Here is a 17,304-nt window from a genome sequence, read left to right on the forward strand (position 1 = left end):
GGGATCGAGCCCTGATTAGATCATCAAATTAGCATCATCTTTTAAGTATATTTCCTGCGCAATATTCCCACTGAATGGAAAGCAGACACTTCAGAATATTTCTGTGCAAGACATTTATTCTGCAGCAAAAGAACTAAGCTTTGCGTGTGAGGAGGAAATGCACACGTATATTTGCAGGAAAGAGCAGAAAGATGTAGGCCCTAAGTTAAACCAAAAAGGGTTATGAAACAAAAACAAAAGCTGGGTTTCTCTTTGAGACATTTCTTTATACACACAAAATATACATTTTTTAAAATTAAAAGTGTTTTACAACATCAGCTCCATGAATCCAAGACGTGTCACTTAAAACTGTGGGCACTGAGGTATTATTCTTAGAAAACAATTTAGACAAGTGCTTGACATCTGTAGGACTGAATTGCCACCTGCCTAGTCACGTGTCTTGTGTCTGGAAGAACATGCACAAATTACAAGCCTATGAAGAATTTCTGGAAGTGTTTCATTAAAGTTTTTCCTTTTCATTTTTTAAATAGTGACAGTATATTGCATTTCCCAACTTATTAATTTGTTTTATTTAAAGTTTATATATTGCCCTTCATCAAAACTGGTTCCAGGCCAGTTCACCCACTAAAAATGTCAAAACACAAAAACCAGCAGAATAAAACAAAGCAACCAGCACGATTTTAACATGTCTAAAATGCAAAGGTTTGGGGCAATGCCTGGGTATATCATGGTCAAGCATTCTCCAGTAACACCGATCTGCAATAGCAACATTTAAAAGTCCATTAACAATATAACACTTAAGAAACCAGATAGCAGTAGACTCATAAAGAAATATTAATTTAGCAGTATTTCTCACATGGGAGGGAGAGGAAGAAGGGTGAGGAAAGGAAGGAAAAAGCAGGTCTTACCAAAAGTAACTTCTCCTTTGCCAGTTTTGTCAAAAAGCTGAAATGCCACCATGAACAGTGCATCTGGAGCACAGAGGACAGATTCAAATGCTACAAATTCTTGAAAGGATATCAACCTACGAAAGGAAAAAGAAAGCCATTTTTTCAGGAGGTGTAATCACCAAAAGAACATTTCGCAGGTAAAGAATTTACTTATTAGATTTCTGTCCCTCATTATATGTGGCCCCTCCCCAACTATCACAACAATTTAAAGTATAATAATGTAAAAACAAAATAGAATAATATTTAAAATACAGTTGTTACCTTGGAAGTCAAACGGAATCCGTTCTGGAAGTCCATTTGACTTCCAAAATGTTTGGAAACCAAAGCGTGGCTTCTGCAGCCAATCGGAAGCCACGCCAGACATTTGGCTTCTGAAAATCGTTCAAAACCGGAAGACTTACTTCCGGTTTTCGATCATTTTGGAGCCAAAACATACAAGTTCCAAGGCGTTCGGCAACCAAAGTACGACTGTATAGCCATTCTCAATCTAATAAATGTATCAGGATAGCCATGAAACTTGAACACATAATGGCCGACTCAGAAAACATGGAAGAAGAGAGCCTTCAGCTTGCACTGAAAAATAACCAAGGTTCTTGCCAGTCAAAGCTCAGCGGAGAGTGTTCCATAACTGGGGTATTATTGCTAGTCATGAAAAGCAACAGATTGTCTAGTCTCATGCAACAATGGCACCATCAGAAGAGTTTCTGTAGACAACCTCAAATCCTAGGCGAGAGACACGTCTTCAGATGCCCAGGTCCTAAGCCGTGTAGGGCTGCGAGGCACCCGTGCCTCAAACCCTGAGGAGCCAATGGCAGCCAGTATAAAAAGTGATGAGCGAGACGGACCAATAGTCTGACTCACCATAAATGCAGCTTCCTATTATCCTACTAGCATCTTGAATGGTGGCACAATTGAAATGGCAAGTTTGAAAGTTGCCAAGTTAGTAATTCAAATGCAAATTATCCCAATCCAATTGTCATGGAGTAATATTTTTTTAAAAAAAAACAAATGGGGTGGAACCACATTTTAGAAACCAAAAAAGTGTTCCGAAAGTTGCCCATCAGATTAATCATTTGCAAAATAGATGGACATGGCAGTATCTCCTCTGATTTGAGGCAACGTGGGGCAAGGTTCTGCCACTGACCAGATGGATCACAGCGTCATCACTTTTCCACACACGTGGAGCACATCATCTTACCTGAAGTAATTTTATGTTGTAAACCACCCTGTGTTCTCTTGGTGAAGGTCAGTATATAAATTACATAAATAAGGTAAGTGATACAATGCAGCGTTACGATAATAATTCACACCATCATTTAAGCAATAAAAACAAGATGCTAGCATCTATTTCCTCTGAAAGTTCCTTGAGTTGTTGGAATGTAGGTGAGAGCTTCAACAGCTGGCATCTGTTGTCATGGATAAAAATCATATTTATGCAGGTATGGGTAGAATTTGATTAGATGCTGGCCCCAGAGTCTTTGCAATGCAGATTTGTGATATTTCAGTTGGGATGTTCAATTAACAAGACTAAAATCATTATTCATAAGGCAGAACCAGCTTCAGATACATTAAGTGGTCCGATGAAGTGAACTTTAGCCTACAGCTCTCATGCCAAAATGAAATTTGTTGTCTTTAAAGCAGCCTTTGGCAACCTGGTACTTTCCAGATGTTTTGGACTGAAGCTTCCATTAAGTCACAGCTAGCATGTGGTAATCCAAAATATCTGGAGGGCACCGGATTGGGAAAGATTCTTTTGGCTACATCAAGCTCTTCTCAGTCGAGTAACCCAAACACCTCTAAGAGTCAGATATTTAATTAAGAGAGTTTATTTCAATTTTAACGAAAGCAATGGGTTGGGGTTTTTTTTTTAATGGAAAAAGGGAGAAAGCCTACAAATGTGAGGCTCCCATCAGACTACTGCAGAGGAAACATGAATATCTGCTGTGCCAGCTGAATTCAAATTAACCCAATTTTTACATGTTAATTAAACCAGCTATTTTCTTCTTATTGTATTTTTGCTCCTTAAATAGACTGGCCTGCAAGTGATTCCCAACAGATCGACTCCGACAACAATGACGCACTCATTTACTTCTATTATGCCCATACAATACAGTAACTGAGCAGTAATTTTTCACAGTCAATTACACATGTGGTTCCTAATGGTTAAAGATGCTGAAATAATGCATGTTACATAGCCATATGTTCCAAGCTCTATACGGCACAAGGGCAGTTGCCTAGGTAACAAGTTTTCTCTCTGGCATAGTGCAACCCTTCATTGAATATCATTAGGTTTCATTAAACAGCACATATTAACATGAACCTCAATATGCTACTTAAGAATAATTTTGCCTACATAAGCAAGGCCTTGTCTAACTTAAAAGCCCGGCTGAGTAAAGCCTAATGACCCTGCGTTTTAACGATGTGAAACTAGGAGGAGATGGATGAATTATAAATCAAGCAGAAAGATGCCTTCTAAGTCAGAGGTTCTCTACTTTGGTACTATCTTCCCCATTTTAACGGGAGAAAAAAGGGAAGTGCCATCACTTCTTCAATGAGGTGGCAAAGACATGTTTAACAGAAGGAAAAAATAAAGGGGACAAAAAAAGAGAGTTTGCCCCGCATTCTTCAGTTGTGCTTTGAGGCCAATTTCTCCACAAGCTTACCAGCAAACTCAAGACTGGTTTGAGCAGTCATTTTTGCCGCTCCCTCTTGCTCCCTATGGCTGCTAACTTCCACCAGCATGGCACCAGGTTTTTTTCTTGGGGGGGGAGGTGGGGGGGAGGTCAAATCCCCTACAGTCAGGTGTCTGAGGTAGGGAATAAATATCAATTTCTGTTTCACTGTTTCTCATTTTCCCAACCTTAACTTCAGTTATCCACATTTCCATAACCGTTTGGGGGGGAGGGGAAGTTCTCACAAAAATTCATCAGCGTTCTAGTGTGAATCTTCCGGACATAAATTTTGCTTGCAATTTTGCCTTATAAACACATTTTTAATATATGCATTTTTAACTGGAGAAGTGTGAATGTCAAAGGATGGGTGCGTTTTGGTTCGCATCTTGATTCAGAAAGCGCAAGTAAGTTCACCTTTAAAAATGCAAACTGAATCAAATTTCTCCCCCATCTCTAATGTAAGGTGAAAATGAGACAGCATCTCCCCATCTGCTTTGCATGCAGGAGGGCCCAGGTTTAATCTGCTGCATTACTAAGTAAATGCAGAGACATCACCTTGCCAACAAAGGTCCGTATAGTTAAAGCTATGGTTTTCCCAGCAGTGATGTATGGAAGTGAGAGCTGGACCATAAAGAAGGCTGATTGCCGAAGAATTGATGCTTTTGAATTATGGTGCTGGAGGAGACTCTTGAGAGTCCCACGGACTGCAAGAAGATCAAACCTATCCATTCTTAAGGAAATCAGCCCTGAGTGCTCACTAGAAGGACAGATCGTGAAGTTGAGGCTCCAATACTTTGGCCACCTCATGAGAAAAGAAGACTCCCTGGAAAAGACCCTGATGTTGGGAAAGATGAAGGGCACAAGGAGAAGGGAACGACAGAGGACGAGATGGTTGGATGGTGTTCTCGAAGCTACAAACATGAGCCTGACCAAACTGCGGGAGGCGGTGGAAGACAGGAGTGCCTAGCGTGCTCTGGTCCATGGGGTCACGAAGAGTCAGACACGACTAAACGACTAAACAACAACAACTAAGTAAGTAATGCCCTCAGTGATATCCTGGGCAGCAATCAGTGCAGACAATACTGACTTGGAGACTGGCTTTGGATAAGGCTGCTCCCATTGTCTCATCTCAAGCACCAAGCGACAGGTTGCTCTGTTAGCTTTCTCCATTCAGAAAAGGTAGAAGTGGCAGCAAACAGAAGGGCCTGTGATATGAATCGGTTTTGAAGGTGGGTTCTGAAGGGTCTAGGATTCCTATTTTCATATTACAGGACAACTGAGGAGGCAGAGAAAGTTGGAAGGAAGTACAGAGAACAAGGATGGGCTTATCACAAATTTGGAGACCTCCTGCATAACAAAGATTTTGCTTGAGAGAACACAGTTCACCACCACAAAGCAAGACAGCAGAAGATATTAACAGATTCTTGCTAGATGGGCGGCAGCTTTCCATTTGGCCGGTGGGGGATGTGAGAAAGTGCAACCACTAGAATCAGGGCTTGGCAAAGAAGTTTGGAAAACACTATTTGAAAGAACAGCTGAAAGCTCCATGCTTTCAACCGTTTACGTGTCAGGTGTTCCCATGAAATTCACTTGGTTTCTCAGCAGCTGATTCAGTCAGCTTTGATCTAAAAATTCTGAAATTCCTAAATTGGGAGCAGAGCACAGCCCTGCATGGTCATTATCTGCTCATCTAGAATATCCCTACAATTTCTCTCTTCAAGAATCTTTTGTACTGATCAGAGAACAGACTAACATTCATTTCAAAAAAATGAAAATAGAAAGTGATTTGTTGGTTTCAGAAATTTAGATTACCAAAAAGCAAGCTGAACCTCAGCTTGCAAGAGGTCCATTATGTGACAGCAGCATACTGAGGATTGTGCAGGAGAAGCTCCTAGCAGACTGTGCACCAAGTGCTCAGTTATAAATTAGCCTGCAACCTACATTTCAGAAACTTAAAATATATTAGAAATAGCAGAGAAATGAACCACTCGGTAAGGAAAATGAGATTTTTTTTTGAAAACACAAAGATCAAAGCTGGCTAATGTGTATTTTGCTTCAGTCTTGGCAAGAACAGTATATTGTGACCATTTATTTATTTATTTATTTATTCAATCAATCAATCAATGAAAGAATGAAAGGCGAGCCAAAATAAGAAAGGACAAAGAAAAGGAACCACTCTAGCCAAATTTAGTCAAATCCCCCATTTGATTTGATTTCGAAGTCAAGCATATTAGTATTCTGTAAATGAAATCCATACAAGCCCGTTGTTTTTGAAAAATACATCTGCAGAGGAGCTTCCCACTCCTGCTTTAGTACTTTGGAACACAAAGAAGCCTGGGAAATAGTTGCTAGGACTCACCAAATCCAGAGAGGTCATCTGTAGGTAGCCAACACTTCTTTACCCATACTGACCGCAATGCCCAAATGCTGGTGGCAAACCCATTATCTCCTGGGCAATGAGTAGCCTGTTATCAGTTATTAATATTCATGTGATTTATATAGTGCCATCAGGTCCCTTATGCAGGGAGCTAACAAAATAAATTTTGGCACAGGGGACAAGGGGAGGGAAATGGAGGCCAAGATGCACAGGGAAGCAATATGGAGTTGTTTAGTGAGGCTTAGGCTAGCCAAGAGAACAGCTCTTGTGGGGTTTGTGGAGACCCAGACTGGTGAATGAAGCTAGGCTTTTTGACCTATGAACTTTGGCCACTTGGGTTCTAACTTAAGAACTGTGAGGTATTTATTATGAGGAGGTACATGTGATAACTTATGTGGTAAAAAGGAGACTGCAGAACAGACAAGATGGTGTCTACCATTCATATTTGCACCAGTTTTAAAACCTGGTTAGCTCCTGTGGCTCCCAAGGACTACAGCTGCCAGGTGTCTTTGGGAGAAGTCAAGGCGGTGAAACCAGTTTCAAATGGGTTTAGATGTGTAGTGTGGATATTCCTCCTACACACTGTCCGTCAATGAAGAACAGCCAAGAGTGGCTTTATAAACTCCTTAAGCCTTGCTTTAATTCATGGAAAACTATACAGTGGAGTTGTCAACGCAGCACTCGAGCACACCACTTGCTTCTATGGCGCCAGTGAAATGTTTCAGTTAATATGCCCTCAAAAATTCACAGTGCATGAGAGACTTGTTTGCTTTGCTTTCTCAATTCCAGTTCACACTGGATCAGCCTCTCCTATGGTGAGCACTTCCCCTTATGTAGGGGCCACATTTCAGTGGATGCAAGGACTGCATGTTCAGAGGAGAGTGTAAAGAGTTTCTCTCTGTGGTTGAAGTAGGTGCCTTTATTCCCATTCATTTTGGGGAGGGGGGTGGCTGATGTAGGGACCATGCCTATATACCATTTTGGGTCTCTGCCTCTTTTTCTGCTCCTTTAAGACATGGCAGCCATTTTATGCCACGTCCCATGGAAGCAATTTTGTGTTATGGGGTGAAATGTCAGTGGGAATGGGGTAAAGTTATTTGTGCCATATGCAGAGAACTCAGCCATCCACAACTGCCCAATGTTCACTGACTTCAACAGCAAGAGATCTACGCTCAACCACATCTTTTCCAGCAAAATCAGGGCAATTTTGCAATGGTACCTTTAAATTGGCTAATTATTAACTTCTGCTATACGAAAAAGTACCCAAGGCACACACGTCTGAAATTCTTGTGTGTGTGTGTGTGTGTGTGTGTGTGTGTGTGTGTATTCCTGCAACATCCATTCTTTTGCATGTTTAGCAATACTAATCATTATCCTCATCATTGTATAATAAATACAAAAGCTACAATGCTTTACTAAAATCAGCAATTTAACCATAATAGCATAATGGGGCACAGGGTAAGCTATGCCTATTATTTAATGTTTCAATCTTAGATAAACAACTTGTTCTGAAAAATGGTAGATTAGAGATAAATCAATAATAATGGGAAAAGCTGGCATTTCAAAGCATTATTTTGAATTGTTTACACTTTCTAAAAATAAAAGCCATATAGTATTTTGAGTTGCTTACTGGAAACCAAGCTATGATTGGCAGAACAGGCATATTTTATTGGGCAGAATTTAATTGTAGCAGCAAAAAAAGAAAAAAAAAGTATGGATTGTTAGAGGAAGCCAGTTGGATTTTTAAAGAGTGCAATTTGCAGTAAAACATTTCTTTACATGCTCATCTGTGGGAGGGTAACAGGCACCCTGAATGGCCTCCTGAAGCTAAACAACAGGTCTCAGACCTCCCACCTAATCCTCTGGAAGCCTCCTCTCACTAAAGGTTTTGCAGTGCATCCACCTAGCAAGAAAACAGCCAGGCAAAAAACACTCCTGTCTTTGCGAGGCTGAACAATGGATCAGCACGGGGGGAAACAGAGCAGGGGATTCATGCATGCACTGTACAGAGAAAGTCATACAGATGTGCATTCAGGTGCTCTCAAAGGTTGCTCTGGAGTTTCAGTCATTACCTTAATGGCACTGAGATACTTGGGACACAAGGACTAACAAGATGGCCACACAATAGCAAGAGAAAAGGTCGTGGATAGTTGGGTCGTTTTTCTGAAATATTATTAACATAGCAGCCATGCAGAAAAAGATAATGAAGGGGATTTTACATAGCGTGTGTGTGTGTGTGTGTGTGTGTGTGTATGCAAAATCTCAGTAATGTCTCGATCATTATCACGAGAAAATGCCACGCAAGAATCTCCTGGATGGGAATGGGGTGGGGCAGAGGCACCATTTCAGCTTACTGTAGCAAGGGCATGAAACACTGTATGAGGCAAAAATACTGTTCTTGGATAAACTCAGGTTAACATGTACCTTTGGCCATTCAAAAGAATCACTGTTGCGACTTTTTATACCTCATAACAACCAAAGGGAAGAAATGAAAAATCCTTTTGAGGTTGCCACGTCAAGGGTCACTTCACAAGACCTTATTTAGGGGCCCCATCCTGGCTGAAGGCATATTGTCTGGTAGGAGAGTGTGAAAGGAAAGCTATTGGCCACCATGTGGGGTAAGACCCCATGATAATGGTGGGCATAAGTCCCCTCTAGGTGAGAGCCAAGGTGGGAGTGCTTGCACTATCCCAGGTGAGAAAATTGGGTGGCGTCCTTGAATGATGAAGATGGCGTCTCAGAACCAAACCACTGGTCACAAGTACATAATCTGGCGATGTTTTGAATGCTACCACTCTATTTTGAATTGGTATTATTTTCTCTTCCATTTCATTTCAGTTATTTAATTGGCGTAGCTTATTCGTATGCAATGTTGTTACTTACTGATACTGTGATTTATAATGGTTTTGAGGTTTTTTAATTATTGTTCACCTGATGTGTTGTGAACCACTTGGAGCAGTTTTGCAGAAAAGCGGCATTCAGGTAAAACAGATGAGGTAACATGAGGACCTAAAACTTAGTGGCTCCAAAAGAATAACCACAGGTAGACTGAAACAGGGGCTGGTGGGGGCAGAGTAGAGATTTAAAATAGTGAACTCATTTCTATATATAGGACTTGGATCTCAAATCTGAATTACTCAGCATAAATCAGCCTTCCCCAACTGGATGCCCTCCAGAGGTTTTCGACTCCAGCTCCCCTCAGCTAGCATCACTAATGTACAAGGATGGCGTGAGATGTGGCCCAAAACATCTGCAGGGTGCCAGGATGAGAAAGGCTAGCATAAATATAAGCTTCCAAAGCCCTCCTGCAAAAGCATGTATGCTCATGCTGCCACTCGCAGAAGAAGAAAAAGGGATCATACACAATTCTAATTTATAGTAAGTAAATTACTTGCATCTCGCTTTGTTCACAACAGCACAGGACGATACATTGTTCCTTAAGTTTCTGGGGGTTTCAGTATTCTGAGAAGGCTTTGTAAACTGAGAATAACAAAGAGTTTTGCAGCAGCTTAAAGCATAACAATTTATGATAGCCTATTTTTTGTGGATTAGAGTCAGACGTACTCCAGCCCATGAAAGGTTATGCCATAAAATATTTTCTTGGCTCTTAAGGTGTCACAGGGTCTTGTTTTTTTGCTGGAAACTGTTACAATAAATCAAAAGTAGGCCTTTTTCAGTGTCCTTCGTGCTACTACCTAAGGCTTATGGGTAAGAACAAAGCCCGTTTCCCCTCTACTGTTCCGAAACTTGCTCTATAAAATTCATTTTGCGTGCATTGCTTAATAATTGTAACTTCTGAATGTGGCACATCAAGTTTAAAAATGTTGTCATTGAGTTTGTTACAAAGTGCATGCATTTTTTAACCCTTTATGTATTTGGCCCAGTGTCTAGTGGAAAGCATTTTAAGACAGCATACCCTGTGATTCACAGAGATGCCGAAGAACTAATTGCTGCTGAAAGCAAAATTTCATGGCAGTACAGTATCTTTTTCATGTACTTTAAAAGTGAAGAGCAGCTTATTCTGCGAATCTCTAATGCTACCACCATATAAGTAATTCAAATGAAGGTCACAGTACATACCCATCTTTCGTCTGATCCACCACACCTCCGAGCAGCTGAACGGTTCTGGGATTGGGCACCCCATCTCCTATTATCTTCAGGAACCGCGTGACAAAGTCACTGGGGGACATGTAAAATTCACCATTTTTCTCAACACTTGCATACTGTAAAAAAGAAGAAGAATTTGGTTCTTAAATTACAAGGTAGCATTGCATCACTCGTATAGCCAACGCAGTGCTGCCCCATGCGGGGCATCATAAAACTGCTGTGTGTTTGCACACGCTCCCTTCTCTACTTCTCACGATGAGTGTCCCCCCCACCAGCTGCCTTTCCTTATCCTCTCTGAGTGCTAACTATAGCTTGCCAAGACACCCAAATTATGGTTAGTGTATGCCCTCCAAAACAGGAATCAGAAGCTATGGTTTGAAGTTGATTTATATACAGTGGTACCTCAGGTTACATACGCTTCAGGTTACAGACTCCACTAACCCAGAAATAGTACCTCGGGTTAAGAACTTTGCTTCAGGATGAGAACAGAAATTGTGCTCCGGTGACACAGCGGCAACAGCAGGAGGCCCCATTAGCTAAAGTGGTGCTTCAGGTTAAGAACAGTTTCAGGTTAAGAATGGACCTCCGGAACAAATTAAGTACGTAACCCGAGGTACCACTGTGCTCCCTTTTCTGCTATTGCTGAACTCAAGAGTGGATTAACAACCCATAAGACACAAAAAGTTTGTTGTAGAAATATATAAGCAAATCTAAACACCGTGAATCGATACAATACCGAACGCTAATCATATTTTGGAGGGCAAATGGTAACAACATTTTGCTAGTTTGGTTGTTGCAGCAAACCATGGTTAGCATTAAAAGGGGAAAGGGTATGCTTATCAAAGCTTGTTTCCTTCCCTCTGAACCAAGGGTAGACAACATGGCACCTTCCAGACGTGGTTGGACGACATTGGCCATGCTGGCTAGGGTTGATGAGAGCTGAAGTCCAGCAACATCTGGAGGGCATCACGCTGCCTACCCTTTGCTCTAAACCATGGTTCAGAACATCCTATGAATTGAGCCTGTATTTTGAGGCTTTGATCACTGAGCAATCTCTTGCTTACTGCTGCCAGCAAATGCCAGTGGAACAGCTTGAAAAATATGAAATATGATCACTACTCTCTCTTATATGAACTCAACAAACACATGATTGTGTCCATTCATATGCATTCATACTTATCAGCCATGTGCAAAACATTACAGTTGCATGACTCTGACAACTTTTTTTTTCAGATTTTACTCCCAAATATCTACCTCTTGGGAGTAAAAGAAGAAACAGAAGTGAAAGCAGAAGTAAAACAAATTTTATTTGAAAACTTAAATTGCTCCAGAAAGGAAAGAAAGCAATATGAAGAACAGTAATAAAAATGCCCTCAATACGCTATACTGGCCTAAACCCCATGAAATCATATAGTATTACACAGGAAGAGGGGATGGGGGAGAGAAGCACACAATACAATTGGCATTTCTATTCTCTCCCCCCCCCACACACACACAAGTATAGAGCTAAGTCCATAAACTGATATAAAAAAGGGGGGAGTACAGGGATCGGGGGAAGAGATTGTGTGTACCTCTGAAGTTTTTAAGAGCAGCATTTATTACAGGAGCTGGTAGGCATTATTTGGGCTTTCAGCTTAACATTGTGGGTTGTTGTTGCTGCTGTTTTTATTATTATTTTAATTTGCTGCCTATCCCTCATCCTTAGCCCCCAGGGCAGGCTGCAACAAATAAAAATGCATTGAAAACCATTCAGAACAACGTGAAATCACAAAAAAATAGGGTGCGTCCTAAAAATATTAAGGAAAGGGACCCATTGGTTCAAATTCCTAAAGCATGCTTTGCCAACAGGTGAGTGATTTTAGGATGAGGCAATACACCACCATTCGCCTCTTGTGGCCACTTCATTTCCAGCCACAATTCAGCATCTCTACCCCCATCGTTCTGTCTGGACACTGAGGTCCAGTGCCGAGGGCCTTCTGGCAGTTCCCTCGTTGCAAGAAGCCAAGTTACAAGGAACCAGGCAGAGGGCCTTCTTGGTAGTAGCACCTGCCCTGTGGAATGCCCTCCCTCCAGATGTCAAAGAGAAAAACAACTACCAGACTTTTCTTAGAAGACATCTGAAGGCAGCCCTGTTTAATGTTTAATGCATTTAATGTTTGACAGACTATTGTATTTTAATATTTTGTTGGAAGCCACCCAGAGTGGCTGTGGAAACACAGCCACATGGGCGGGGTAGAAATATATTATTATTATTATTATTATTATTATTATTATTATTATTATTATTATTATTATTATTATTTCAACTGGATGGCAGGCCAGAAGGAAAAGTTTTCACAGCTTCTTATGTAATGGTACCCAACACTCCCCAACTGCTCAGCTGCACATTTGTCCATGAGTCTTTTAACATATGCTGATAACCTCCTGCTTATTACAAAGGGTATTCTTGTTATTAAAATGTTTCACCTCGCGACTACCACAGGCCACTTGGCGGTCTGTCTTTGGATATGCTGCACTTATGAGAAGGGTGGCAATGTGTCCCACTTTATAGAGGATAGTCTTTCATTGGAAGGGGTATCCAGTCCAAGAACCCAGAAGACAGGAGAGCAGGGAGCGCCATGACATCGCCTATCAGTGCTTCGCACCTGGACAGCAGACTGAGCAAGTACACCTGGGCCCAGCATTTCCCACTACGGTGAAATATACTGTATTGCTATTTGGATTCTTATAAATATTTATAAATTTGCATCTGCACATTAAAAGTGGCGCATGTAAACATTATGCAAATTTGTGGTCCCCTCCCCCTTTTTTGCAATGCTTCTTTCTTTCTTTCTTTCTTTTTGGCAATGTGCACAGCCATATCTGAAAAGCAGACTGGCTGGGACACCTGAAGATCCATGTGACTATTTCAGCATGCTGAAGGCAACCATGGACTTGTGCTACTCTAACAATTCCCCCCTCAATGTCTTAGGGCAAACATCTTGGAGACAGAGAAAACAGTGATATTCAAAGGATATTTAATTCAAAGGGAAGAGGCTTAATTTTATTTATAAAAACAAAACAAATCCATTGGCCATGGCCAAGCCCTTGGGTGCCCCTAAAGTAGTTGTCTGGATCCCAGCCATACTTTTTAAGTGTTATTAAAGTCGACTTCCCATTCCTTATCACCACTGCATTCTTTTAAAAGCCACAATTCTGCATATATTGAGGTCAGTAAAAATTTGATGGGGGGGGCGGAATGCAAAATAGCTACTTTGCAAATGCACCGTAAATACTACAAAACTCCTTGGGCGGTGAGCGAAGGGACATTAAAAGGCAGCTGTAAATAAATTACAAGAGCACGTAAGTCGCCACGTGTCACCTCAAAAAGAAAGATCTGTATCGCAGCAAGCAACATGTTCTGAGCAGGAAAGCCAAATTGCTAATTACGGTGGTATGTTTCTTTTCTGAGGTGGCCTGATAAAAACATTTGCTGCGATTCTCCACAGAACATTATCCACATGAAGTAACAAGTAAGTTAGGTGTCTACTACAATTTTGCAACCAACTTCAAAGACTTGGGTTTTGTTTTACGTTGCAATAGCTCTTGCAGAGCAAAGCCTGCTGCCAGATCCCATTGAATAAAGCCGTTGTTGCGCCTGACAAGTACCCTTACATTTTCTGTAAGTACATAACTCTTGGCTTCCCTCCGAGAGTTAAACTGTACGTGGTTTTTTGTTTTTTTAGTTGTCTAGATTTAAACCATATATAGGTAAAGTAATTTCCTTCAGGCAAGTGTTTTATTGAAGCAAAGACCGAAACAGAAAACTATATAGCCCAAACATTTAATAATGTTGCATTTCTATCATTTCAAATTAATTGTTTGTGTTTCACCTGCAACGTGTTCTATGTTTAGGAGCAAGCTTAGTGTGTTTGTTTCTCATATTTACAATCCTTCCGACGGCCCGGCCAACAAAACTATCACATTAAAACACATTAAAGAATCAAATCAAAATCAAGGTATGCGCTTATGCATGCATGCACACACAATTAAAAGCAATTTAAAACACAGCAGCAACATAAAATCAGCAACCTGATTAATAGGTGATATGTCACACACACACACACACACACACACACACACCCACACCCACACCCAGCTGCACACTTTTATAACCAGCACACAGACCAAATCGATCTCATTGCAATCACCTGCCAGAAAATCTTTCCAAGTCTCAGGCTTGAAAACTTTTTAACACAACAGTTATCGAGAAACAAATCAAATAAGTCAGCCGTTTTCTGCTTCTACATTTCATTTTTTTTTTCCAGGCTAGCCCCCCTGCTAAGACATTCAATAATAGAAAGCAGTACAAGGTTTCGATGTCCCCCTGTTCCTACCCACTGCGATTTATTCTTGTGTATTTGAAATCCAATCACGTACCCCCCACACTACATATAGAAAATGACCTTGAAAATGTCAGCTTGCTCATTTTGACTGAAGCCTAATCTCTTAGGTTATGGTAGGAGAGTTACAAGAAGTAGAGTTACTCTGAGGAAATTATCATGACAAAAGCGAGGGGGGGACACACACATCAATTCTATTAGTTTGGGAATAAAGACTTTCGAAAAGGTGGTACTCTGCAGTCATGTATTTTCCCTCCACTTTGGTAATTATACCTATGGAGAATTTGATATTACACAATAATGCCTAATGGCTTTTTGGTAAGTTCCTTCAAAATTCACACTGGATAATCATATATTTTAAATACTTGAGCATTAACTAGTTCAAGCCCATTTAAGTCCTTACAAATACAACAGAGGAATATACATTTTTTAAGTATCTCCAGAGAAAATATGTAACTAACCAAGGAATGTCACACTGATTGCAATGCATTTAACTGAAATGGAAAATGATGTGATTAAAAATCCCATTCTAACGGTGTTGTGCTTTGGTTTCCTTGGTATGTGTGGGTTGTTTGTTTGTTTTTAATAGAAATTTAATTTCCAATTTCAGCTAGTCTGTGTTATGACTCCGAAGTGTCCTGAATAAACTTGGTGTGAGGATGGTCTAGAAATAAAGGCACTATTAGGAACGTATGCCATTTTTGAAAATGCAACGTAGAAAATCCACAAAGGAAAAAATAATTTATATTCATAAATATATGTCAGGTTAGAATTAAATGTGTACTTATGTATCATCCTCCTACCAAGACTCTCAGAGCAGCACATGAGAATTTCTTTAAAAGTGTGCCATCGAGAAGACTTTGCAGGCTTATCCCATTTTATATGATAAGCCTGTTAAAGTAGCATAAAATATACAGGTTTGGAGCGACCTTTGTGCCTTCTCATTTATACCAGTTCATAGCTACTGGCTCGTCTTGCTATTGTTGGCTTTTCTGATATTGAAGTAGCTGAGAGACACATCTCTCATTTCAAATTATTATTATTTTTCCTTAATCCAGCTTTTAGAACAGCTTCTACTTTATGAAGCAAGTCCACTGGCTTTTCAGAGGCCCCAATTCTCACTGCTATAGGGTGAGGTGGTATTATTATTATTATTATTATTATTATTATTATTATTATTGTTGTTGTTGTTGTTGTTTGTATCTCACCAGGCGGAGGGTGGAGGGAGACTTTCAAGCAGCTGTTGTTTCCAGGTACAAGCAAAACAAGAGACCCAGAAAAGCATTTGAATGAAACCATGCCATATATTCCCAAATAATTAGTTTGCTGGTACTGTACATTTAAGACCTCCCCACCTCTACTTGGTTTCTGTTGCACCCTCTTCTTCCCCATTGCAGAAGCAACCGCCTAAGCCCATTTTTGGAAGTCCTCATTATAAACCTGGTGGTTTTGCTTACCTAGCATATGCAAATGCAAAGCCATCAGGCTTCCATCACTATCTAGAAATCAGGAGCAAGCTGCAGGTTTGCATTCTTTCCATCTTGCTGTTGAATGTCTCCCTGAACAATGATTTGGCCTCCCTAACCATGGCTGAGAGCATTTCCAAACTCAGATTTAGAAACCAGCTTTCCAAGCCACAGCCTTAAACTTTGGTTAACAATTGAAAGATGGATGCTAAATCAACGCTGCAAGTAGCAATGGAAAACACAGCACACAACGCAGGGCAGAAAACAATTATGTGACCCGCTATGGCCCTTATCAATGATTAGCATTCAGGTGAAGTTACATCTGCAGTTACCTCCAATAAAATGTTTGCAGAAACAATCTTCAAGTTTTTCCCTCTTACTCTCTTGTAGGGGCAGGGTGACTGTATTTGCATTTGCTCCCACCATTAGTTAGCAGTCCAATGATTTGGGAGAGATGGGGAAATGCTAATGAAAATAGTTATAGACTGCAGTTCTAATTCACAGATCTTCTAAGAGAGTCACTCTCTCTCTCTCTCTCTCTCTCTCTCTCTCTCACACACACACACACACAGAGAGAGAGAGAGAGAGAGAGAGAGAGAGAGAGCTCCATGTAGGAAACACTGAAATTTCTATTCTATTTGGGGGGATAGCTATATTTCCCCGAGTCTATACAATAATCATTCAAGAACATATTTGACTTCTTGGAGAGCATTGTTCAATTTTTGATAGTGGTATTTAAATCTAACATGGTAATAATACAGTGAATGATTAATGGTTAGAAGACTATCAAGAGATGAATAATGCAATAAGAGCTAAAGAAATGAAAAATTCAGGCTTTAACGGATAAAATATTTACTTTTAACATACCTTCAAAAATATTGTTTTCAACTCAGTTGGATCAGCTCTCTTGGTTAGAGCCACCTACAAGTAAATACAATTATATTAATATGCATAGTCTATGCAAAGGATGTCAAAATGTCATTTAAAAAAAAGAAAGAGGATAATTCAAACAAAAGAATGAGCGATGAAAAATAAATGTTCCCCTCAAATAAATCAGACAGTGGTTTATGCGAGAAATAAATAAATAAATACTTGTTTTAACATTTACACTTAATTATTTGATATTTTTGCTGGTGTTGTTCCTCTGAACCTGCCAAATCTTAAACGAGTGCACTCTGACTTTGCCCACATAGAGCCATCAACCACAGGAACTGATTTTATTTTTATAACATGAGTGCCCAATCCTGAGTAAGGAACATGCAATAACACATTTTTGAGAGAGAGAGAGAGAGGGAGAGGGAGAGGGAGAGGGATGCCATTAAAATATAAAGTATTTAATAGTAAATACTT

The 17,304-nt window shown here is 40.3% G+C and overlaps 1 protein-coding gene across 3 annotated transcripts in view; it reads right to left on the reverse strand.

Moving 5' to 3' along the window:
- SLC25A13 (solute carrier family 25 member 13) overlaps positions 1 to 17,304 on the reverse strand; it is a 119,637-nt gene that overhangs the window by 75,808 nt on the left and 26,525 nt on the right. For all 3 annotated transcript variants that reach the window (XM_083469060.1, XM_083469059.1, XM_083469061.1), the window contains 3 exons: positions 16,822 to 16,875; positions 10,080 to 10,222; positions 909 to 1,024 (listed from right to left, as the gene is read on the reverse strand). In XM_083469060.1, the coding sequence (XP_083325186.1) occupies positions 909 to 1,024; positions 10,080 to 10,222; positions 16,822 to 16,875 (313 nt within the window). The remainder of the gene's footprint in view (positions 1 to 908; positions 1,025 to 10,079; positions 10,223 to 16,821; positions 16,876 to 17,304) is intronic.

The sequence above is a fragment of the Podarcis liolepis genome (assembly GCF_965112155.1).
Source record: "Podarcis liolepis genome assembly, chromosome: 12".
Taxonomy (NCBI): domain Eukaryota; kingdom Metazoa; phylum Chordata; class Lepidosauria; order Squamata; family Lacertidae; genus Podarcis; species Podarcis liolepis.